Genomic DNA, 26,045 nt, shown 5'->3' on the forward strand with positions numbered 1-26,045 from the left:
ATGCCTGAACTCTTTCTCAATATGCTTAAATTTGGCCATGGGAGGAGCCAGCCTGAAGCCACAGCCCGTTGCTTGTCAGGGCATTGCACCACAGCTCTGCTGTTCCCAACACATCCCCGTTGTCCCTCCTGGAGGGCACTTACTGCAGTCAAATTCCTTCAGCTCACTGAGGCAACATGGCCTTGGCTGGCTCATCTGTGACTGGCCATGACCCTGAACAATCAATCCTGAGCAGATCAGCAAGAACCATCAGATGCTTTTTCAGCAAGGTGTATTTGGCAATAGTTTCTCACCTGGGCTAAGCCAGGTGTGGCTGTGGAGCACCTGCTCCTGGCAGAGTTCTCCAGGCTGGGCAAGGGAGGCCTTGCAGGAAAGGAGGGATGAAGGAAATGGTGACAGGCAAGGCTGTACAAATCTCATGGCTGACTGCCTGGCCCCAGCAGAGGAGTGAGGACAGGGACAATTCACTGTATTTCCTGCAGGAGCCAGGAGAGGCTGGATTTGTCCCAGAGCCAGAAGCTTATGGGAAGGCTCTGTGGTGGGTCCCACTGGGGGTGGCCCTGGGGACCCCTGGTGCAGCCACAAGGGCTCAGGCAATTCGTGGGGCTGCAGTGAGCTGTGGGGCTGTGGCTGCCAGCTGCTGGGACAGCTGTGTGTCACCACCTCCAGCCGACAGCCTGCACTGATTCTGCCATTTGGTTTTCATCTTGGTGAATCACTTCAATATTTCAAACATACCTTTGACCCACTTGAGCACATAAAAGCAACAATTAACACCAGCACCTCATAAATCCCTGCAGCACTCCCTCTGGTGCTTAGTAAAGCCTCAGAGGCCGTGTGGCCAATGCCATTTCACGACAATACAACATCTGATCCCTGGGGAGAACAGAGAGGAGTCTTTAAATCACACAGGAGTTCTGTGAAATACAAAGCTTTGAGCCATGAAGCTGCTGAGCAGCCCCACACTCCAGGGGTAGATGGGCTCCCACGCAGTTAGACGTCCAGGTAAGAGCACTTTGATGGTTTTAAACCTCTCTGTGAAAGCATTTGTTTATTTTTACTTGCCTTGTGAAATCATATGAATATATTCAAATATTCTGGAAATGAAAACAAGCTTTCTGTGCTAACATGCACACACTGTCCTTGGATGCTGCTCCTCACCAGCTCTGAGTTAGAGCTGCTGTTCTCCCAGCTCTGAGGCAGCTTTGCTTGCCACTGCATCCTCGGACCTTTCTGAAACACAGACCCACTGCCTACAGCCAGGTTTGTACTGACACTAGTTTTATTCTGTGTTTTACAGGTTAAAGAAGCAATTCCCATGATTTCTTCTGCCTTCTCGTTTCATAGTGGAACAGAAAAAATCACTGGTATTGCTGTAATAATAATACTTGTGTAATAACTATACTTATGATTACTTATGATGTTATGATAATATGTTATGTGATGGATTTATGTGATGTAATAGTTACAATTATGTGATGGACTGGGGGATTTGATATTAATTTAAATTGAAAATTTGCTGTTAAACTTGTTGCATATTTTTAGTTGCTGCTGTGTGTTGCCAGCTTGAATTTCTGATTTATTGTAATCATATACAGATACCTTGGCTAGCACCACCTGCCTCCTCCTCTGGCTCCCCTGAGCCACTTCTTTCAGTGATGGGGGGTTTTTATTGGCTCCAATCCTCAGATTTCTATAGATCCTTCTGACCTGAAGTTCTGTCGTTCAGCAGAGCCCAAGTTTCACATTGCTGCATGGTAGCTGTGGGTGGTGAAGAGGAAGCAGCTGTGTCAGTCTGACCTGGGATTTCACCTGCTTAAGCCAGGCTTGTGTGGGCATTATCAAGTGAGTTCGTTTTCAGAATAGATCTCAGTGATTAATTGTATGCTTATACTGAGGTTGCCAAGTTCTTACTGATGTGGAGCTCAAGCAGTGGCCTCAAGGTTCCAGGAAGTTTAATGCCTATATCTATACCTATTTATATACCTAGGTCTGTGTCTATATCTAATCTATGTCTCTCTCTTGTCCTCCATATCTATGTAATTTATACCCATACCTGTATCTCTATGAAAAAATGAAAACCCTGTGAGAATCCATGTGCTTTCTGGCACACAGAAGCATGCTGAGCTGGGGTGACTGCAGGCAGCAATTTCTACTCACCTTTAGCCTGAAATCTGATGGAAGGAGTAGCCCCCCACCCTGGAAACTCCTCTCCTCTCCCTCTCAGTCCCCGTCTTCCCTTCAGCAGATTTGCACAGAATAGAAATTTGTCCCCTTCAAATATTGCCATGACAACTAAGAACTCTCACACGCACTTCTACCATTCCCACCAAGACCTTCCAAGAAACAGCAAAGGCAATAGGTGGAGATAGTTGCATAAGATGTGTCTGTTTATTGGATAAGGCCAGGCTCAGGCATTCTGTTTTCATTTTTAAAAATGAAGATATCATTGGTCCAAGGCACTTCCTGTGGCAGTGGTTGAATCACTTTCCAGAGAAGACGTGAGACAGAGGGCTGGTGATTGAAGTACTGACACACTTCTGGAGAGTGCACTTAGCTGGCCACAAACTATGTCAAATGAAGCCACGTTTGGCCATTACTGAAAGTTGCAGAAAGAAGTCCTCTGGGAAATGATTAATCAGCCTTGGTAAACAAGTAAAGCCATGCTTACTGTCAGTACTGAGCCTGCAGAGGAGTAGCAGGGCCCCAGGATAATGCTGAAGCCTTTGAACTCTGCTGTGTCTCCGCAGCCCCATCACATCAGAGCTGCAGGACTGCTCTTCTGACCAGCCCCTGGCCACTGGAACCCCTGATGGCTCCCTGGAGGCTTCCCGTGCTCCCCATGGCTCTGGTGTGGGGCTGGGTGCTGGCCTCCTCCTCCTCCCCCAGCACAGGTAAAGCCCAGCTGCTGTCACTGCTTCATCTTAGCTTGGGCCCTTTGGGGAGCTCGGCATTCAGCCAGAGCTTTTCTTCTCTGTGTGTGATTGCTGTGGGAGTGGCTGGTTTATCAACCTCTAATCCACCATCTAAATATATCTTGTGTCTAGTGGCTGTGTTTCTGAGTGAATTTGGAAGGGGAAGAGACTGCCTTTGGTGCACAGCAAATATATCTGAGAGAGAGTTATCAAATATAAACACTGCTATAAATGCTCCTGAGCATGGTCCCAGACAGACAGACTGTGCTAGGTGTGAGAAACACAAGGCTTATTTGCACTTGGAGAGTAATGCCTCCCAGAGAAAACTGCTCTGCCAGCTATCATCCATGGCAATGGCACTTCAAGCACCCTTTGCTTGAAGCCCTCGAGCACCTCTTTGCTGCACCTGCAGGCTCTTCTGGCAGCTGGCTCTTGGCACCCAGGGAGATGGTGAGCAGCTCTGGCCTTCCCTGATGGAAGCAGTGCATGGTGCAGAGGTGAGAGCATGCCCAGGAGGCCACTGAGAGCCTGTCTGTCCAGCCAGCACACACAGAAAGCTGCCAGCAGCCCCCTGGTGCAGAGTGTGCTGCCCTTGAAATGGGTTCCAGAAATCCTAAGTGTCACCTCCACCTCTCTGAGCAGCACAGGGAAGTGCAGACATTGAGGGGGACATATGGGGGGGACACCTGGCATGATGCTGTTTTTCCACTGGCAAAATAGGTGGAAAATTGCAAACCCCAGCTGCTGCTTGCAGTGTCTCAGAGGGCATGGTGGGGCAGCTGGGGACAAGCAGGGGTTTGTCACCAGAGCTGTGATGTTGGTGGCAGTACCCAGCAGCCTGGTGGGGTGGCTGTGAGGGCTGTGGCTCTCTCACTGCCAGCTCAGCATTACTGACTCACCACCACAAACATCAGGGGAGATGCTGTTAGTTCGTTTTTGTCCAAGAAACATCCAGGAGCAGCTTTCCTTCAAGAGTGCATGATGAAAGAGAGCATTTCCAGTCCTGTGTTTTGTATGAGTGATGTGAGTGAGACTGGGAATGTATTCTTGTGAAAATGAAAAACTGCAAGAGGCAGTGCTGACATTTAAAAAACAATCAAATCCCAGAATACAAGAAACGTCCCAAAGAGAAGCTTTTCTGTTCCCTCCAAAATCCAGTCAAAATTTATTTTGCAAGAATTACTGTTTACAATTACAATTTATTTGAAAAAATACTGCTGTTTTGCTCAAACTCACAATATAAATAAATTTCAGAGCATTCTCCTATCTAGTCAGAAATTCCAATTCTGACCAATCTAATCCTGTCTTGACAGCTTATCATGACAAAGGCTAGCAGCTTTTTGCTTCCTTGTTTGCACTGCTGTCAGGCTCAGCATTTGTACACTCAGGAGGAGCCTTCCAAGCACTTGGTCAAGCATCATCCTAAATACATCTCCTACTTCACCATTTAATGTAGTAACAAATCTCAAATCTCCCATGGAGCTTCATATACTGAGAAAAGTGGGATTTTCAAACTGCTGCCTGGAGTGTTTCATTTGGGAAAATTGCTCTAGAAGAAACAAATCGTCCAGCAATGTACCCTGCAAATTTTCCAGGGAGCACATTAAAGCTGGATTTATGTCACTATCTTGCACTGAAAAATATCCTTATGGTGTGCTTTCACAATGGATTTATTAAAATAATAAAAGGGAAAAAATGGTGTAAATCCAATGAAGACGTGAGAAAGGTGTCAGAGAAGCCAGTGAACTGGAGGCCAGATTCAAAGGGATGATGGTGGTGATGCTGGACTGACACTGCCAGGAGAGGGGCTCCAAATTCCTGTGAAAGAAAGTGTATCAAGCAATGAATATGTAGAAATCAAAAGAATAATATCACCTCTAGACAGTGGAGAAAAATTACCTTAGATGGTGACAAAGACTGACTTTGTTTCAGCTAATAAAACTGAGCAGCCAAACAGGTTTTGTCATGTGAATGACAACTCCATATAGAGCTTTAGAACATGTCTTAGTACGGAATTCACCCATACTTCCTTATTTATTGACATATATCAGCACCTTAAAATACCTTTATAAAAACCAGATCAGCTGTCAAGGCACATTTTTGTACAGCTGATAGATGTTCAAAATAAGAATTATTCTAATTCTCTGGTTTTTGCCTTTTTTTTTTCCTGTTTGTTTGGGCCCCCCCGCCCAATAATCTATAATGTACTTGAAAGGAATATTTAAAGCAATATGAGTGATTTATGCCTATTATGGTAAGGGAACATAAATCTCCCTGACAGCATGCTTTTATCTGTCATGCTGTGTTAGTGTGTGTGCTGAACATGTTTGTAGAGATAAGTGAACTGAAGGCTGGTAAATATCAGGGGTTGAAGGTAAGCAAATATAGGACATGAAAGGTCATCCCAGAAAGCAGTTTTGCTTAAAGTATCTTGAAAAAGAGTGTCAAAAAGTAGCATTCTGTGTCCCTTTTCAATGATCTTTGAGTGCTTTCTCTGAGCACCAGCAAAAACTGGTTTTTGGGGGATGGGCAGGAGCAGAGCTTGTGTGTGTTTGTTGAGAAGAGGGTTTTAAACAGCCAGGGCTGCAGCCAGCAGCTGCATTTCAACAAATCATAGCAGCATACCATACCAACAACTTTCACGGCTGCTTTGGGTTTGTTTTCCTCACTTTGACACTCTTTTACCCTTTTACACTGTTTTACCCTCTGCTTTGTTTTTAATGTAGTTGCTCCGCCACGAGACCTTCAGATCACTGACCCTGGGCTCCTGGGCTCTCTCGATGTGGAGTGGAAGCCTCCAGCCCATGTCCAAGCCTTCAACGAGTGCACAGTGAAATACCAGTTCGAGTATCGCAGCACTGGGGACAGAGACTGGAAGGTAGGCAAAGCAGGAATTCATCCTCCCAAACCAGGGCTATTGCTCTGCCTTTACTTCCTGCACAGGTTTATGTTTACATTTCAAGGAGTGGAACCAAAGCCATTCCAGTTTTCCATGAAAAAACAGGGGTTTTCCAAGAAAAACTGTTTCAGTGGTTTGAATGGGAATGTGTTTTGAAATGTAACAGCAGCAGCAGCCAAGGAAGGGGTTCCATCTGTCACAGGGCTGAGTTTTTGCTGCCCAAAATAATTCCATAATATTCCTCCCTGTAAAAGGAAAAATATTTACACTTTTCTAAAGCTTCTTTACAGGGCTTGAACTGAAACAACAGATACTTAGAGTTGCAGAGTGGTGAACAAATAAAAATTAATTTTCATTAATTATTCTAATGCTCTAAAATTCCCTCTATCCAGAAGCGTGTTTCTAATTACCATTTACTTCTCTCTTTTAGATATGGTTTACTCTAACTCAGCTCTTTGATGAAATTATTACAGTAATTTCACGAATACAAGCCGCACCAATTTGACCAAAATTTTGGTGGAAACCCGGAAGTGCGGCTAATATTCCGGGGCGGCTAATCTATTAACAAAATTCTAAAAGCTGCCAACACGGAAGTGAGAGCCCGCGGCAGCCCCAAGCCAAGCTGGAGCCCGGCCGGCCCCGGCAGAGGTGGGAAAGCCTGGCAGAGGCGGGGCCAGCAGTGTCGGGGGCGGGCGGCAGAGCCCGGGCCAGCAGGGCGGGGGAGCCCGGGAGAACTGGGGCTAGCAGTGCAGGGGAGCATGGCAGAAGCAGGAAGGCCGGCGGGTGGGGCTGCCTGGCAGCGGGGGAAGCCCAGCATAATCGGGGCCAGCAGCGTGGGGGAGCCCGGCGGTGCGGGGGCCTGCAGTGCCGGCCAGGGCGAGGAAACGCGGCGGCGGTGCAGACGGGAGGGGGCGGCCGGCGAGCGTGGTGGCGGCGGCGGCAGCCCTGCCGGCGGGGCGAGCGAAAGCGGCGCTCGCGAAAGCGCCGCCCGGCGAGCGAAAGCGCCGCCGCTCGCCGCGAACCGCTCGCCGCGAAAGCGCCGCCGCTCGCCGCGAACCGCGAGCCGCGAAAGCGCCGCCGCGAGCCGCGAAAGCGCCGCGGGGCGGGCGCGGCGCGGGGCGGGCGCGGCGCTCGCGAGGCGCGGCGCGGGGCGAGCGAAAGCGGCAGCGGGGCGGACGGCGAGCCCGGCGGCGGCAGCCCTGTCAGCCGGGCGAGCGAACGCGGCAGCGGGGCGGTGCTGACGGGAGAGGGGGGCCAGCGAGCCCGGCGGCGGCAGCAGCACCACCCGGCCAGCCCCGCCGAGCCGTGGCGCTGAGCTGGGCCACCCGGCCCCGTTGGCAACCATGAGTGGGCCGAGCCTGCCTGGCCCCGCCCCGAGCCAGTAAAGCCCGCTATTCCGCGATCCTCTTACTAATTGGCCAATTTGTGAAAGCTGCGCACGGATTCTCGCGATGAACGAAAGTGCGGCTAATATTCGGGGTGCGGCTTATCTATTGACAAAGACAGCAACATTGTCGAGGCACCGGGGGTGCGGCTTATAATCCGTGCGGCTTGTATTCGTGAAACTACTGTACTCATCTCTCATTGATGTGTAGCAGGGCTGTAGCAGCACAGGAAGGGTTGTTGGAATCTATTTTGTGAGTGCTTAGAAGATGAAAGCTGCTGCAGGTCTAGGAAGGTAAATGGAATGGGGAGAGAAGAAACCCAGCAGTGGGGGCTGTTTGGTTAGCACAAAGTACTGAGGAACACATAAAAATATGCTGAGGATCCCCCTCAACAACCTAAGATACAGACTGAAATCCTGAAAGAAAAAGGGATGTTTTTTGCACAATCCCAAGGCAGGAGAGCTAGAGGGCTTGCCAGCTCAAGAGAGCAGGAAGAGAGAAGGAGCTGGCAGTGCTGTGGAGCCCAGCTCCTTGCTGGAACAGTCACCTGCTTCACCTGCCTGGGGCAGAAAAGCCAAGGCTGCCAGGCTGTGCTCAGCCCCACAGAAATGGGGTTAGGCCCAGCCATCCCACAGGAGTCTGCAGAAGGGAAAAATCCACTTTCAGCTACAGATTGCAATTGTGAGGGCATGGAAAGGGGTTCTTGGACCTGATGTTGGTCATGATGCACCAGCTATGCAGATTCCTCCAGGATGATTTTAACTGCAATCTCAAAGAAAAACATAAGCAGTTTAAAAATAATAATAATAATAATAAAAAATCTGAATTCCTGAAGTCATGAGTAAGAAAAGTTTCTTATATGAGGCAGATGTACAGACTAGAGCAAAATTATCTCTGGCACCTTGCCAAAATCTTGACCTCAGTTAAGGTAATGAAGAACAGTCAGACTGAAGAAAATCCACTACACATCTGCAGAAGCAAAAATCACTGATATCTGTTAGAAATACCTCGCTCAACACTGCTCTCACACTTGGGGAATGCAGAGGAAGCCTGACTGTGGCTATGCCAGTGCTGTTCCCACTGCAGCACACGGATGCATTTTGTGGCACAGATGCATTTTATAGCACGTTACCTCTGTCCTATGTGGACTAATGCAACACTTTGTCTCATCATTTGTTTTAAACCTTGTTAAATTCATTGTTCTTGCATAAAGTGAAGGAAGGGGAGTAAGTCTGGGGAAAAAAAACCAGAAAAACCTTCAAAGAGGGTGCTCAGAAAGTCCCACAAAAGGCAAAGCTGGGTGGCTCACAGTGGTGGGTGAGGCTGTGCTGCACTGCCTGCCTGCTGGTCCACCCTTTCTGGAGGTGGTTGTGCTTCCCACAGGAATAGCCTTGCAAGAGTCATTGTTCTTTCTGTTTCTGATTATTTCACACCATGAACAGATGGCTTTTGTGTGGATTTGTGGTGGTATCCTCCTCAGGTTGTCTGCAGTGCTCCTTGCTGCTGGGGATCCCATTAATCAGCCTGCTCTGCCTTGTCCTTGCTGTGCCCTGTGGGGTGAAGGGACTCCCAGCCAGCAGGGCTGGGCACAGAAGGCATAAATTCATGCTGGAGGAGTGAGGCAGGACAGAAATATAAAGAGACTGTAAAGCACACAAATGAGACTATTTGCAGCTGGAGCAATTGCAAGGGTACCTAATTCTGCAGCTCACTTAGTGACAGAAGAGGTGCTTAAAAAGTCTGTCTTTCAACCAGGTTATTTTTACTAGGAAGCTAAAATTCAGAGTTGGATTTGACCTCAGCAGGACTGCTGAAGTGAGGCTGCAGACCCTGCTCAAAGGGCGGTGCACGGGTGACGTGGAGGTGCAGAGTGACTGGATTTATGCAACCTTTCAGATTCCATCACAAGGTTAGGACAGCCTGTGGCACCTGGTACAGTTTTGTGCTTTGCATGAGCCTGTTGCATGAACAAGTGCTGGCTTGAGGGTTCCTGGATGATCAGTTATTGCAGGGCTTGCTGATGTGTAACAGAGTAGAGCAGCTGTGCTACCAAAGGCTGTGGTTGTGGTTACTGCATACCTGGGGCTTGTTTCCCTCTGTCCCTGCCAAAGCTCTGCTCAGCAGCCCTGCAGGAGCTCCACTGGTGAATGAAAAGGTCAGTTAAGCATCTTTCTCCTTTAAGATAGACTGGCTCTTATGAGATACAGAGCACTTGGCAGCAAAACTAATAATGCTGACTGGCCACTTTTTCCTTTCTTTTCCTTTCTTCTTTTCCTTTCTTCTTTTCTCTTTTCTTTTCTTTTCTTTTCTTTTCTTTTCTTTTCTTTTCTTTTCTTTTCTTTTCTTTTCTTTTCTTTTCTTTTCTTTTCTTTTTCTATCTTTCAACTGCAGCACATGGCTGTTCAAAGGCATAAAACTGTATTTTGGCTGCATCTGACTGGTACATTGTTAAATAGTGGTTATTTCCTTCTCATTTGACAGGAAAACTTGAATCAGAGGTCCAGAATTTCCACTGCATCTATCATGACTGGGAATACCTGAAGTGCACCTGGCAGCCAGGTCTCCTCACACCTCGTGGTGTACATTATGGGCTATATTATTGGTATGTAACAACAAAATAGGAAAACATCCAGGTGGCAGTCAAGTGAACCACTCAAAGTACAAAAATCCCACAGTAAATATGCTTTTCTAGCTGGCAGTGCTATTGCCCAATTCACCCAGAATGAGCCAAAATAATGTCCCAAGCAACACATGGCTTCTGGCAAGAAAACCTAATCCTTTCTTACTTTCTTAAAATCAGGCCCGTGCTGATCTTTGCCAGGAAATGCCTTCTCACTTCCTCCTTTCCTTTTATTCATCCCTGGGAGGTGTTTTCTGCATGTTGTTCACCATAAAGGCTTGTGCCTTCTCTTTGCTGAACACACCTGGGTAGTTCTGGCTGCACATTCCCCATGATCACAGAGCATACATCTCCACTGGACAGGATTGAGCACAAGGCTACCAAGCTCAATGAACCCTAGACACAGAATGGAGCTTTTCAGCAACTTAGAGTTCTAGTGTTCAAATGCATTTTCATAGCCTCAGCACATCTCATACAAGCAAACATAACGCCACAAGGTAATAATACATATTTCTCAGTTGTTTCTTTGAAAGTGGTGCCTGAGTTCTGTTCTGCAGGAAAAACTTAGCTAAAATTAGTGGTTTGGGATGAAGTAAATACTGTATTTGTGCTCCAGCTCCTATGATATTATGGAAAGGATGACTTAGGCTGGGTTTTGTGTCACTGGGCTGTGTGGAGAAAAGCGTAGCTGCATTTTAAAGAGGTTTCGTGTAGTTCTTGGGAATAGTCTTCAAAGCAGAAGCATCAATTCAAAACCATTTTGCTCACTGCAAGGATCTGCTTGAAGGAAACCATGAAAACACATGATTCATGCTTAAAAGGAAAATAAACACTAAAAAAGCCCACCTTGATTCAATTGCCTGCAGCAAAGCCAGGCATTTGGATCTGGATCCCATTTTATCATAAGACTGGGTGGACACCATGGCATCCTTTGATCCCTGTGAGCAAATTTTTGTAGTACTAGAACATGAATTCTTTCCCCCAAACATAATGTGCTGTGGAGGGAGACTTTCATTAGGTCTGGAGTACAGGGGCCAAATTCAACCCTACCCTGAGGACGTAAAGCAGCAGGAGTCTTAAGAGGTAATATGAAACACCAGTCAGTATTTCCAGGGTGCAGCCAGCAGCTCAGCTTTGGGGAGTGGCCCCCAAAGGCAGAAGGGACAGGGTTGTGGCTGCACATTAACAAAGAGCAAACCCCTTCCTAGCTCGCACCCTGAGGTTCCATGTGCCCATGGGGAGCCGTGGGAGCTCCCTGCAGTCAGCCAGAGCAGCTCAGCAGCACTCAGTACATCCATGGCACATGTCACCTGCCTAAAAACACTTCATTTTGGCTCGGGAGGGGACCTTTCTGCAACTCCAGTGTCTGTGGCTGGTGGTGCAGGAAGGCCCTAGGGGAGCAGGACTGTCTCCATGAGTAGAGGCCAGATCCTTCCCCAGCTCCAGTCACACAGTGGCACCTCTTGTGCTCCAGGAATGGGCTTGGGGAGAGCCTGGCACAGCCTAGAAACCAACCTGAGAAGCTGTCTGTGCATGTTAATTTGGGTTTTTCCTCTTGTTCACACTTTTGCCATAGCAGGAGTCCAGGTGACTGATGCACAGCGCTCTGCTTTGGACAAAGGCTGGGATATGGGCAATACCTGAGGCTTAGGTACAATCTTATAAAAAATGTCCTACTAAGTAGTAATTTGCTCTGGTTACTGTTTTCTGTTTCCCCACACACTGCCAGGTATGAGGGGCTGGACCACACAGTGCAGTGTGATCACTACATCCAGGAGCACGGGATGAACGTGGGCTGCGTGCTGCAAAACCTCAGCCAGGCTGAGTACCGCGACCTGAACATTTGTGTCAATGGCTCAGCAGCGGCGGCTGTGCGGCCCCTGTACACCACCCTTCGCCTTCACAACCTCGGTAAGGATGCAGCCAGCAGCAGGGCACCCTCGTGGCCACCACACAGCCCAGGCCTGCTTCCTGCATTGGGGGTCTCAATTACATGGGTGTTTTTGTAGGTGGGTGGTTTAATGTGTGCATTTCCCCCAGGGAAGGGGCTGTGGCATGTGCCAAGCAGTATTTCAGTTCCAGGAGTGTTTGCAGGCAAGCAGCACCACCCAGCACAACCCTGGAGGGTCAGTATGTGCCTCAAAGCGCTGCTTTTGGCAGCTGGACAACTCGGGACATAAATGGCCTGCTGGGCACGTGGCAGAGCAGCTCTGGGGTTTTGGCTCCAGCAGCACAGTCACAGAGATATCTTCATTTACTCCTGCTGGAACTGAAACAACTGCTGCACTCCTTGCAAGCACAGGAGAGATCTTTGGGCTTTGCTGTTCAAACCAAGCTAAGGTCTGGGGTGAGCTGAGTGCAAGGTGTGATGGGGTCTGTCAGAGCAGAGATGGATTTCAAACCCAGGAGAGACAGGGAAAGGGAGCAAAGCACAGCGTGATGTACAAACATTACACGTACTTGGTGTTTATTTGGGCACTCACCATGCTGGTGCATTCGCTACCTGCCAGCAGGAGAAATAGATGATTGTCCAGCTAAGCCACTGGGCTACTGAGCAGGATTTCCAAATCCAACAAGTGCTTTGTGTGCGGCTCTGGGCATCGGGCAGAAAGCAGAGCCTTTTCTGGGGTGCAGAGAGCGCGGGGCCGGCAGGGCTGTGGGGTCACTGCTGCCCCGGCTGCACGGGGACCGTGCCGGGCACTGCGCTCACACCCGGGATTCAAACCCCTGCGCCGCAGCCCCGGGCACGGAGCTGTGTGCCAGGTTAGAATAAATGAATAAATAACCCATCCTCCAGACGCGGGACGTCCTGCTCCTCCAGTATCGTGGCTGAAAGCCAGGAGGGCTCAGGGATCCCCTCCGCGGGGAAAGGGGCAAGGCTGGCGGGGATTAACTGGAGCCTTTCCACCAGGAGCTGTCCCAGCGCACCCTTCACCTTCTGTGTTTCTTTTCCCCCCAGCAAAGCCCTCAGCCCCGGAGCAGCTGGCGCTTTCCGTGTCCGCAGCCGGGGAGCTCCTGGTGGCCTGGAGCCCCCCGGGCGGGCGAGTGCCCCGGCACTGCCTGGAGTACGAGGTGCAGGTGGCTGAAGATGCGGGGGGAGCCGCGGCTGCCTGGGCGGTAAGGACAGCACTCGGGTACCCCAGGGAGGGGAAGGGGGCGGCCAGGAGCCGGGATGGGGGCACGGGCTGCAGCAGGGTGTGAGTTATCCCGGGACAGGGTGTGAGTTATCCCAGGACAGCGTGTGAGTTATCCCGGGGCAGGGTGTGAGTTATCCTGGCACAGGGCCTGAGTTATCCCAGGACAGACTGCAGCAGGGTGTGAGTTATCCCGGGACAGGGTGTGAGTTATCCTGGCACAGAGCTTGAGTTATCCTGGGCACAGGGTGTGAGTTATCCTGGGCACAGGGTGTGAGTTATCCCGGGACAGGCTGCAGCAGGGTGTGAGCAGGGTGAGAGTTACGCCGGGACAGGGTTGAGTTATCCCGGGACAGGGTTGGGTTATCCCGGGACAGGGTGTGAGTTATCCTGGCACAGAGCTTGAGTTATCCTGGGCACAGGCTGTGAGTTATCCCGGCACAGGGTGTGAGTTACCCCGGGACAGGCTGCAGCAGGGTGTGAGTTATCCCGGGACAGGGTGTGAGTTACCCCGGGACAGGCTGCAGCAGGGTGTGAGTTATCCCGGGACAGGGTGTGAGTTACCTGGGACAGGCTGCACGCTGCCGGCGGACATCCCTGGCCGGCTGCTGCACCACACATGTTCCTCCTTAACTCCCTGACCTCCAGCTGCAGCTTTGCTTTAGCAGAAACAGATCCCAGCAGGAGGCTCCAAGTGGGCATTTCCTCGGACCTCCTGCCTGTTTTCTCAGAAAACTGCCGTCGAGGAAATTTAAAAGTCGGTGTGATTTGTTTCCCTGAATAGGGTGGCATAACTTGGGCCAGTGAAACTGTAATTCTAATCTCTCAAAAGGAGTGGCCTGGGACAGAACACATCATTTATGCATGGTGCTTTCTCCTTGTATATTATCCAGGTGCAGTTTGGAGCCAAAACTAAAAAAGACTAATCATAGGGGACATCTCTTTTTTAATTGCCATATTCTCCTCATGTGTCTTCTTAGGTAATTTAGATTCCATAGATTAACAGGCATAAATGACAACATACATGATGACACCTCCAGAAAGTATTTTCAGTAGATTTGTCTTCATAGTCATGTTATTTGCATTAGCTTGTACAAAACTATTGTGAAATCATCTAAAACTGCCAAAAGATAATCCAAAGGTTTACAGAGCCTGGACAGTGTTCAGGAACATCAGGCCACACCAGACAGATCCTGGTGGTGGCACATAATTCCTTGATATTTCTTCTTTCTGTTTTGTTTCGCAGTTTGTGTCGACCCAAATGGAAACCACTTTAACAATTTCCAGAGCAAATCAAAGCCACATTTCGTGTGTTCGTGTCAGGGGAAGAACAAACGTTTTTTGTGCTGACCAGGGCTTTTGGAGTGAATGGACACAGGATTGTTTCTCTGGTATGGAACTCAAAGTAAAGGTGTTTCTTTATACCCTTTATAAAACCTGTTTGGGGCAAGTGCTGATGGCTGCCCTGGGGATCTGCTGGTGTCCAGCACTGCAGGTGGGATGCTGGCTTGGTTACACCTTCACCCTGCTCCAGCACAGCCATTCCTACAGCTTTGCATCTCCAGTGCACTCACAGGCAAGCCCCAAAATATCAGTGCTTCTGCAGCAGCACCTTTCCCTGCTACATGGGGACAGCTGGGATGGAGGAGGGGCTGCTGAGCAAGACAGGGCACGGGGTGCTTGCAGTCCCTCCACAGGGATCCTCCTGGCTGTCCTGCACACAGATCAGCTCCTTTGAACCCTGTAGGCTGGGAAGAGGCACAGGGCAGCGACTGCATCCATGTGCTGGAGATATCCATCCCTGAAGGAGGATGTGACCCCACCCAGTAACACACATTCTTAACAAATAAATAAATACAAACATCTAGGGTAATGTGGACAAGATGAGTTTGCATCTGAGCTCAAGCTTTGTAGGAGGTAATATAATCCATTTTAACATCTTATTTCCTGCCATTTATCTTTGCAGTGCCCAGAAAAGAGGACAAGCAGCTATTTATCCTCATTCCAGTCATCCTGAGTTTGTCAATTAGCCTCGTAGTATTTATGTTGATTGGCCAGTGCAAGAAAAGGTAAGCACCAAGGTAGCCTGTCCAAGCAATGTGCTTTTTTGTTGGCATCTCTGAACTATTTATAAATACAGTTGTGACTGAAACATCACATCAAATGTCTAAGGGCCAAACATTAATGAATGCTCTAAGATTGGACACCAAACAATAGTTCATTTTCAGTAAACAACCTTCCTGAATGTGTCTATTTCTGATATGAAATGCCCCTACAGCAACCCATAAACTCACTGCAGAGACTCTGAGCTCGTAAGAGCTCAGATTGCTTCTTTAAATGCAGCAGTTCCTTGCATGCACAGCAGCATAAATAAAGCTATTATCATTCCCCAAACCACTCAAGAGCAGAGATTTGTCCTAGCTGTGTTAAAGGAGTGCCATTTTAATGGGCTGAGTCCTCATTCTTTTGGCACTCACATGCCAGCTGTTTACATTCATGTCTGTGATGGCACGAGGGGAAAGCAGACGAGTGGATGAATTTGTCTGTTCTTACTGATGATAATTTAGTCAAGTCTGAGGGGTCACTTGGAGAGAACTGATCTCCCAGTACTGATAACTATTTTCTTTTCCTGATGGCTATGTAGCATAAGCAAGCAGGAAGCTTTTCTAATATGCCTTTCAAGGCATCACTCCTGAGGGAGAACTGGCTCTAGAAATACCCTTGTGTGGTCCCCAGAGATGAACTGACACCTGTTTGGCAGTCAAATGTGTGGAGTCCCACACTCCATCTTTGCTTTGCATCGCCCTTCCAAATGTTCTGGTTTGTGAAATTTGAACAAAGTGTAGATGTTAGCGAGAAATCTGTGGAAAGCAAATGCTTCCTGCATTGCCACTGGGACGTGGCAATGTCTGACAGGGGTGCTGGAGCATGTCCTCATCTCTCTCAGTGTTGGAAATAACAGCCTGTGTCCCTTTCAGATCCCCAGCAGGAAAGCCATTGCAGACATCTGTGGGACTCTAACTCTGCCTGTGCCTGCTGTACTGCCTGTGTTTGGTGGGTTGCTCATGGAACACCATCCCAAGGACAGCCAGGAGCCCTGAGCTTTCTGCAGCCCAGATGGGTCTTCCCTCCCTGCTCCCACCTGTGAGGGCAGTCATTGCAATCCCAGTCCTTGAAGGGCCAAGGAAAACTGGAGGGGTTTAAACTGACTGCAGGAAAGCTGGAAGAGATTTAAACTGACTCTGAAGCAAGGTGCTTCTGATAACAGGAAAAGAGAGAAAAAAAGAGGCAGTGGAAACTGCCATGAATAAAGAGAACATATTGTTCTGTGGGCTTGTTTGGGTTTTTTTTTTCTTTTGTAAGGACTCCAGAAATCTGTCAGCAGGATTTGCACACAATATCACACCCATGTAAACATCTGCATCCAGCCCCTGTGCCTCACCTTGCTCTCACCAGGTCTTCCCTGTTCCTAAATACTCAGCCTGCTGAGAGCCTCTAAATGCTCAAGAGGAGCTACCTGAGCTATTTATTTCATCAGCTGATATGCCTTGTCTGTTGAAAAGCTCAGGTGGAGAAGCCTTGAGAGAAACTTTTGCTATAAAGAGGCTTGACCACAGCTACTGCAAAGGACAGATAATTCAGAGAAGTGAGAGTCACTGCAGCAAATGTGGGAATTTCTCTGGGAACTGAGCACTGGCACCAGAATTTAATAAAACACACCTGATGTTCCTCAAGACCATGCAGTCAGGTGATGAAATTGCAGACTGATTTTTTAGGAATCACTCCCTATGATGATAATAGAAAAAAAAAAAAAACCAAACTTAAAAGCATCACTGGATGAGATACCCTTTTCCAAGCCCATTCTGGGTTTTTTGCTTGAAGAACTAACCAAGGGAAACACAGGAGTTTAATGTGATTTCATTTCATTGGAGCAACCCTGAAAATGTATTTTCTTGAAGGAGCATTTATTCAAAGTGGGAATTTCTAATGAACAGTGGAAGCTCAAAGAGAAAATCAAGTTTGTGTCAATCAGCTATGTAAAGAGCCATACTAATCCAATCAGAAACAAAATAACTGCTGTCTTACACATGCAACTGCAAAATTATTCAGTCACTATCAGCTGCTTCCACTGCTAAATGGGCAACAGCCCAATATAATTTGGAGAACAACCTAAGGAGGAAAGAACCAGGGAAAAAATGGTCAATGCACAGACTGAAGCAGAAATGAAGTTTCAGGGTTGCTGTAATTCTGCTGTGACATGACCTCTGCCTCTACTGTCTCCTGAGCAGCCACCATGGGGTGGATTTACTTGGAAGAATACCTGTGAGCATGCACTGGGCATGGATATTCAGAGCTGCCATCAGGCCTCTGATGTTCTGTGAGACTCTTAAACAGTTAAAATATCTGCTAGAAACACGTGAGTGCATTGTGAATGTCCCCAAGGGAAAAGGTAGGGCAGGCAGCCAAGCCCAGCCTGTTGTCCTGGGTACATCTGGCTCGATCTCACCACTTTACCAGGTAGGAATGCTGGGCACAGCCATTTGGACTGGGACAAATACTGCAGCAGCTCCAGCTTACTGGATGGGTTTAAACTGGGCTAAATCCCCTAGTCTAATTTTACCTGAAAAAAAAAGGTAAGAGGGGAAGAAGAGTTAAAGTGCATGGGTGCAAGTCAGAGCAAAGGAAAGGCTGTTGTACCTCCACAGCTAGAACTCCCCCCAGAAGAAATCAGAGCTATTTCAGTAACCACAAAATATAAAAGTTAGGCTGAAGCCTGCCTAGAAACCTGCCTAGTAACAGAATGATAAATTAAGTACATCTACTTATGGTATCTGTATGCTGTAGCTTTGCAGGAGCATTTAGATGAGGAAAGCTGGGCTTGGCCCCAGTGCAGGGCTCCCTGTTCCCCAAACTCATCCCTGCAGAGGGTCCTCACTGCAGCAGCAGCAGCAGCAAAACACTCCCACATGCTTTCCCACAGTATCACATCTGCAGCATTTGCAAAATCCAGCCTTAATAGATGGTCACTTGCCTTCCTAACATCCTGAACCTCACTAAAATTTCAGTAGGTTTTTTTTATCTTGTGTTTATAGAATTACAACATTGTATTTTTTTCACACAGTAGTCTCATTAGAGTGTTTTAATTCGTTTACATGTAGTCCATAATTATTTTTTCAGTAAAGCACTTTTAAAATCCCTCCTTTGGCATGCTCTGCTCCTATTGTTCCCAGCTCATGTCTGGGCTCCCCACTAAGCTCCACATGTTTGGTGAGACATGTCTTTGTCTTTGCATACCCATGAGTTTAGAGTCTTCTTTCTGTCTTTGACTGATAAAGTCTAGAGCCATTTGTTGAAGAATAAACCCAACTTTTCCTACACAGCTTTTTCTCCCTAGAGAATGTCAATACTTGTCACACATACAAAAGCACGATCCTGTGCATGCTGCAGGGAAATGCAAATCCATTTAGACTGTCATATTCTACCTGCTTTTGGGAAGTACCAAAACAGGGAAGATTAACACCAAGGTCTCTGAACTCAAAAACTGCCCTTCTTCTGTCACTGAGGTGTATTTTCAAGCTGCCACCAAGAGAATAATTTGAAAAACAATTTACGTTCTGTTTCCTCATATCCATCCTCATATTTTTTAATTTTTCTGAGTGGCCTCTCAGTACAAGTGTTTCAACTATAACTTGCCAATGGCTGCAAGACACAAAGCAAGGCTGGCATCTTGGAACATAGGAATTTCCACCTGAACAAGAGGAGGAATTTCTTTACTATGAGGGAGACAGAGCACAGGAACAGGCTGCCCAGAGAAGTTGTGGAGCCTCCTCTGGAGATACTCAAAAGCTGTCTGGATACAATCCTGACTAAAGAGTGCTTGGAGATCCTGCTTGAGAAGGGTTTGAACAAGATGAGCTCCAGTGTTCCCTTCCAGACTTACCCATCCTGTGATCTCTCAGGAACTCTTCACTCCTCCTGCACTTGAGGAAATGAAGAGGTGGATGTTGTATCTCACCGGCTGAGGCATCTCTGCTGAAATTTTCCATCTTGTACAGGCGCTAGAAATCCCATGGCCACTGGGTGTCAGCATCTGTGCTTGGATGCAGAGGACATGGAAAGCAGGTGCAGCATTGGTGCCGCCAGAATATGGTATTTAGTGCATGAAAATTAAATAGAGGGGATAATATCTCTGTGACCATAAGAAAGAGGAGTTGTGTTCTTTCTGTACTGCAAAGCAGAGATGTGTCACAGCTTTGCTCCGTTATTCAGCCCTGGTGTGACTGAGGGGTAACACCTTGTGCCGTGTGGCATTGTGACCAGTGCTGCTGCACTGACCAGATCTGTGTCCCCCAGGGCATGTGCCAGCCAGAACCAGCCCCTGCCACTGCCCTCCCCATGCTCGTGCCACTGAGCATCCACAGAAAGGTGCCATCAGCCCAGACTAGGGTTGACTGTACCCTACTGTGTCCCTGCCTCACTCTGGCACCAGCTCCTGCAGCCCTGAGCCCCCACGGATCTCAGCACCCACCCCTGAGCACTGCAGCTCCAGGCAGTGTCTGGATCTTGGAAGGACATCACAGCCCTTCTGGCTGCAGCTTCTAGATGTCAAGGCTTTGGGACTGCAGTAACTCGTGATATAATCTGAAATCTAAAGAGCTTCACAGGCCATGGCAGGTTTGCAGCTCACTGCCTTGTGTGCCATTTGTACATTTGAGAACATTGTCAACCTCTTTATTTCTATGTAGAAACTAAATTTTCTCAGGAGGGTCTCTGGTTTTCACAACTTCAAGGCAAGCAAATACAGCTGATGCATGTACTTGACAGAACAATTTGAGGCAACATATTGTGGCTGAGCTGTCTGAACAGCTGAAATGGCTCTGCAAACTGTCTGTGTCAAGATACCCTTCCCAGAGTACAGAGAGATAAAACAACCAGCTGAAAAATGACAGACACCACAAGGCTTAGCCCAAAATCAAAGATTCATGTCCCTGCCATCCTGGGCTGCTTGCCTCCTATGTGGATCTGCATCCAGACACAACATGGGACTGTTACATTCAGGAAATAAAACGCCATTTCAGCAAGTCTCACACCATCAGACACATTAAAATAAAAAAATAAAAATAAAAAAATAAAGGAAACAAATTTAAAAATATTGAACATGGCTTCAGTATTTTCTTTCTTGATGGGTCTGCCCAGGAAACAATCTCTGTGTTAAGTGGGTCTCAGTCCAGGAAGAGCTGAGTGTGGCTGCTTCCTTCAGCTGGGAGGCTGGATGAGCATGGTGGCAGCGCTGCTGTGGTGCATGCACTCATATCTGACTGCAAGGACAGCCTGCACAGCACCTCTGACTTCTCTGAGAGGCCAAAGGAGGTTGCACTGCCTTGCCTTTGATGGAAGGTGTGAAAGGTTCCTGCAGCTGCAGTGAGGGGATTTGAACCGCGGCCATCACCGATCATCCACAATCCAAGGGTTTTGTTTCCTTGCCTGGGAAGCTGTAAATGGAGGTGACAAAGGCATGTCACACCTTTGGTGTGCTTGGATGTCCCACCTGCCAAAGCACCAGTGATTTGAAGGAGTTATTTTCATTTGGGGAAAAAAAGTACTTAATATCAGGTGTTTTTTTACAAACCAGGGAATATCTTCCTTTAATGTTATCTAGATATTGTTGTGACTTAAAAACAAAGAGTGGCAGAGTTCTCTTCACTCATGCAGTAATGGAGAAAACATGCATAGCAAGCAAACATGCAGGGCCTGATCTCTCTAGGGATTAGAGCCTCCCTCCAAAGCTGCTCTTGGCTGTGTCACCCACCCCAAGCACCCTCCCTGCATGCCCATGGCACACGAGGAACAGCAAACAGTGCCAACAGTGTGTTAAACTACCCAGAGCAACAGCTGCCCTGCAGGAGACACAAACTTCAGCAGCACACAGGTAGGAAGCTGCTCTAATTTTAACAAATGCATCCAGGCAGTGGTGTAGGTGAGGGTGCCATGACATGGCTACAGAATATTTACACAGGAGAAGGAAACAAGAGACAGCAGACACAGGATCCCATCCTGTCTCTCAGTACCCAAACATTCTTTGTACTTTCTCAGAGTCTGCAGAGCCAGGGCTGCCCAGGGAACCTGAGAGAGTCACTGTGCCACCAAGAGGTCCCCACCTGATGCATGAAGCCCAGAAGAGAATAGTCCTTCCTTTTATCTGATGATGTTCCAGCTCTTAGCTGTTGAAATGGAAATATGTGCCAACCTTTGGGACTCTCAAATTGATCTTGGCTGGTAGCTGCCCAGAACTTTGTGCCCCTGAAGCCAAATTGTTTAGAAATACACTGAGAAAACAATAACCTTATTGCCTTCCAGGTTCACCAAAGTTCACTTTTAACAACAGAGAGCTTAAAAGGCCAACAGCACAATTTACTTAACAGAGAAAAGAGCAAAAACCTCCTGGCTACAGGAATAAAAACAGTGTTTTTAAAAAGTCAGGCAGTGCAAACACAAAGTAGGCTCAGCCCTGAAAGCCTTCTCACCAGAGTTTGCTCAACCACACCAGCTGAAGCCAGCCCAAAAGGACATTACCTCAATGCTGTTGCTCTCCTGAGCAGACAGAGACCATCTTCAGTAACACTGAATGTCCATGAAAATGCTGTTATATAAAACAAAACACATGATAAGCAGTCAGGCTTGGGCTAGCCAAGCTGGTTGATTCTGGATGCTTCTGAGAATGCAAGTGAAAGATTGCTTCATAGACTTTGGGGCTGGCTCAGGGCTGGGAACACACAGCCCCTGCCCTGCCTTGGCTTCATGCTGTCCTGCGTGTGGGAGATGCACCGACTTGGCATGGCTTCTCCTGCCTTCCTCCAAAACTGTAGCATTTTCCATGGCTTTGCTAGGACTTGGAAGGACCATAGCCCAAAAATAGTGTTCTCTCTTCAGGATGTTTGTTCCTCCCACACTTTGGGACTTGTCTCTAGGGCAGTGCTGCTGTGCAGATGGCGGGCCTGGTGCCTGAGCATTGCCAAAGCAAGAAGGACAAATGAGCTGCCCTGGGCCCTCCTGCTGTGCCTATGGGATAAATCCCTGTGGGAATGCAAGACCTGAGCCCTCAATAAGCATCTCACCAGGAAATGCAGTCCCAGACCTGGAATACCCCACTTGTTGGAAGCCTGCTTCTAATTCCTGCTTTATTTCTGTATATCAGTGCCTTCCTCTAGCCTAAATAGCTCCCTTCTCTCCTCAGTCAGAACAAGCACTCCCTGATATCCTGATGGAGAGCTTTTTTCACCCATGTTTGTCTGTTAGGAGGAAAAAGCCAAGGTTTCTGCTCTCTTCTCATGAGAGGCCCTGCCTGGCCTTGTGTCCCCAGCCTTTGCTTGCTGCTCAGGCCCAACACAGTCCCATCCATTCTCTGAAACAAAAGTGTCAACTACCTACAGACCAAATGAATCATGTGCATTTACCCTCAAGGGTAAAGGTCTGGCAAAGGAAATGCACCAGTCCTGGCCATGGTCTGCTACCTCCCTGTACTGCTGTGCTGTTCATCAAATCCATCAAATCCATCAAATCCATCAAATCCCTGCACCTTGCTCAATGCCATCACTGCTGCAGGATTCAGGCACTTTTCTCTTCAGTACACCAGAGAAGGTACAAGAGAGAACAAATGGTCACTTGAGGGGGGTCCCACCTGTGCTCCAGCCTTGTACTGCATAAAGAAAAGGTGAGAAATATTTAACTGAGGGGGCCAGGCCCTGCCATGGATTCAGGGGTGAGTCACTGTGACCTGTGCATCTTCTCTGGAGACATGGTGGGACATGAACTGTCGGGGAGGAACCCGAGCACAGCTGAGATCTCTGCTGGGCCCCTGCACTTACCTCTTGCTTTGAGCAGTGTCACAATCCTTGGGAAGTGCAGGGTCCACAGGAGAGGCACTGAAATCTTCCTCCCCCTATGTCACACAAGAGCTGCTCTAGCTGTCAGTCAGGGAAAAGGACCCTGATCAAAATCTTCAGTGTCTTTGATAAGCATCCATCACTGGCACCCACCCACCTGTCCTTCTGCAGGAGGAGACAACATCAGCAGCACACACAGATGTAAAGCTGCTCTAAATTTTAAATGTAACCAGGCAGTGGTATAGCAGGCACTAGTTTACAGATTTTTTATGTGTGTATCATAAATTTAAATCACTCAAAATGCCGCAATTAGATCCTATTAAAAATATACTTTGGATAATCTAGTAATTAATGATCTTGTAATTAAACATTAATTCATCCCATTTATACAATTCAAACACAGGAAAATTCAGAACAGTGGATTTAACATGCCCCTTTGTGGTGCTGCATGATTCATTTTTCAAGGCACTTAAGAGTTGGTACCCTCTAAAGTCACAAAGCAGCTCCTATTTTCCCAGGAAACTGCTGGGGAAATTGCATTTATCTGCTAGGAGATCCTCTGGTTTAAGGGAAGCAGAGCATAAGACAACATTAATGAGAGATGCAATATGGAAGAAGGATTGCTCCAGAGGCTCGATTTTCCACAATAATTTGTCACTCATTGCCTGCTGTGAGCAGTCTGTGTAGTTCTCTTGTCACCACCCCAGAGCCACTAGAGTTGTTTGGCCTTTGTCACCACCAGGCACTCACCCACTTGCCAGCCCCTCCACAGACCCTTGGAGTTCCCTTGGCCCAGGAAGGGCTCGTGCTACAGCTTGGGAAGGGTGGAGTGAATCCCTTGGAAGTGTGCTGGGATGCTGTGCTGGGTCCTGAGACAGCATCCTCTTGGAGGGACCATGTGGAGCAGAAACTCTGCTGCTGCCACATCCCTCCACCTGCACCCACACACCCTCCTGCTGTCAGCAAAACCTGGGATCTAGGACAGGCTTAAGCAAAATTTTTGTGTGTAGCTCATGCACTTGACTGTTCATTAAAGATGTTCTTTAATCAGCAAGTGTGCCTTGTTGCATTGATTGTCTGTCTTTTATAGATCTAAAATCTCTCACCTGAAGCCTCTCCATCTTCATGTTATGGGACTGCAGCATCCCTGCACAGCTGAGAGGGAATGACGCATCACATGGATGTTTTCTGACAGCTTCAGAGCACAGGTTTCAGTGTGTGTAAGAGCAAACAAGCAGAAGACCTGAGACTTACAGAAAAACGAGGGAGAGACAAAACAGAAAATAACATTTCATCATTAAAAACAAAAAAACCAAAAGCATTTTTTTTAATGCATGCACCCCCACAAACTACATTATCACTGGAACAGCCCCCATCTGGCAATCACACCAGCAGATATATTTGATCTCCCCATTACTGGTTTCCTCCCCAGCTTTTCAGATACTCCCATTTTTTCGAAGGAAGAATAAAGTGTGATGACATCCGTGGCTCTCTGGAGTCTCTGTGATTTGTGTGTTCATGTGCACAGATGTGTGCACACATCTGTCTCTGTCCTTCTGCTTTACCTGCACAAAGGCTTGGTTTTCCTTTGTGTGCCTTTTCCTAGGAAAAACTCTGACGCCTTTTCTTCCCCTGAAATGGAGACAAAGCCAAGAGCAGTTCTTGGCATGCAGCTATCCTAATGACACTGTGACACAGGGAGGACAGCCATCCAAGAGACATCTGCTCCTTTGTCACATGACAAGCTCTGCTTTTGGAATGCACAATTTGTCTGCCACAGTATCAAACACCCTTCAGTAGCTCAAAGTTAAATGATATTTCTGAAGGGCTGATTGCAGTTTGCTTTTCTTCCTTAAAAGATGTTTCTTCTTTGGAATCTGTGTCTCTCCAGGGCCCTCATGGCTCCAACACCTTGGATCCTGACTGGGAAGAGCACCAGGCACCTTCCACACCAGTGAGGAAACTCTTCACAGGGCTCTCCAGAAGAAAGGCTCTAAGGATTGACATGAGTGTCTCTGCAGAGAAAACAGCAGGAACCACACTGTTCACAGTGCTTACTCACACATCTAACATTTACATCTTTAAATTATCACTCAGATGAAAACTATTGCAGACTCACAGTTATTCAGACAATAAAGAGCCATGCTGAGGTGGGATGCCTTGAGACTGCTCAGCACTGGCTCTGAACGGTGTCACCTCCCAAATGCCACAGCCTCTGGGTAGTTGCTCTTGTCTTCAGCAAGCACAGGATGGGAGGAGCTGACCTTCTCCTCAAAGCACAGCCTGTGAGGCACCACAGATCCCCAAAGCCACCAGGGCTGATCCCATGGATGCTACACCCCAAACCTGGCTCTGTGGGCCAACATGGAACAGATGCAGATGAGCCAGCTCAGGTCTGGAAACCAGGCTGCCCAGCCACAGGAGTTTGTGCATGAGCACCATGGCCAGCCTTGCTTCTGGCCTCGGGCAGGGAAGACTGCAAACCCTACAGCTCAGGAAGATGCCATCTCTGACCTGGGCTGCCCCCAGGAGCAGATTCCCCAGTTCCAAAGGGGGTGGTCTGTTTGCTGGGGCAGAGCCTCTGCGTGTGTGCTGTCCCATGGGCAGACTCCCTGCACAGCTACATCTGGTTTGGGAAGCAAAGCAGCCAGCACATCTCAGCCTTCAACCATTTCCCAGAAATTATCAACACTTCTTCAGTCCAAATCAAAGCAAAACACTACCACAGACACTATCTGTAAAACAAAATCGTACCTGAGCTGGGATTTGAGGACTCACACAAAGCTTCCAGCAGGTGTTCCCACAAGACAGCCCCAGCCAGGGCTTCTGGAGGCACCACCACAGTTAATGGTTACATCTCAGGAGAAGCAAAGGAGCTGTGGGGGCAACCTGCTTTGGTTAAGTTTCAGAGAACTACATCAGTTCTTCAAATTCACATAGCCTAAAAAATGTAAATTTTAACAGTTGTTCCTGGAGGGAGAAATTTGAAGAGGGAGAATACTCTATCACTGCTTTCACATTTAACAAGTTTTGGGGTTGGGAGTGTTGGGACATCTGCTGACACTAATCCCTGGGATTAAGCAGCTGTGGACCATACTCCAAGTAGAGGTCCTTATCCTTGTTTTTTGTTGTTGGTTTAGTTTTTGGCCAGGACATATTTTAACTGGGGACAGATGAAAGAAAGAGAGGGCATGTTCACTTATTTATT

The 26,045-nt window shown here is 47.9% G+C and overlaps 1 protein-coding gene across 2 annotated transcripts in view; it reads left to right on the top strand.

Moving 5' to 3' along the window:
• Positions 1-25,981, top strand: part of IL13RA2 (interleukin 13 receptor subunit alpha 2) — a 33,087-nt gene extending 7,106 nt beyond the window's left edge. The window contains exons 2-12 of one of the 2 annotated variants that reach the window (XM_033072287.2): positions 1,301-1,367; positions 1,733-1,845; positions 2,751-2,894; positions 5,642-5,793; positions 8,955-9,108; positions 9,681-9,801; positions 11,549-11,730; positions 12,779-12,936; positions 14,200-14,344; positions 14,920-15,022; positions 15,932-25,981. In XM_033072287.2, the coding sequence (XP_032928178.1) occupies positions 2,813-2,894; positions 5,642-5,793; positions 8,955-9,108; positions 9,681-9,801; positions 11,549-11,730; positions 12,779-12,936; positions 14,200-14,344; positions 14,920-15,022; positions 15,932-15,974 (1,140 nt within the window). In that variant the 5' untranslated portion in view covers positions 1,301-1,367; positions 1,733-1,845; positions 2,751-2,812 and the 3' untranslated portion in view covers positions 15,975-25,981. Of the gene's footprint in view, positions 1-1,151; positions 1,264-1,300; positions 1,368-1,732; positions 1,846-2,750; positions 2,895-5,641; positions 5,794-8,954; positions 9,109-9,680; positions 9,802-11,548; positions 11,731-12,778; positions 12,937-14,199; positions 15,023-15,931 lie in introns of those variants that run through there. The other variant, XM_033072286.1, reaches the window with a different exon arrangement.
• The last annotated feature ends 64 nt before the right edge of the window (positions 25,982-26,045 follow it).

The sequence above is a fragment of the Catharus ustulatus genome, chromosome 14 (assembly GCF_009819885.2).
Source record: "Catharus ustulatus isolate bCatUst1 chromosome 14, bCatUst1.pri.v2, whole genome shotgun sequence".
Taxonomy (NCBI): Eukaryota; Metazoa; Chordata; class Aves; order Passeriformes; family Turdidae; genus Catharus; species Catharus ustulatus.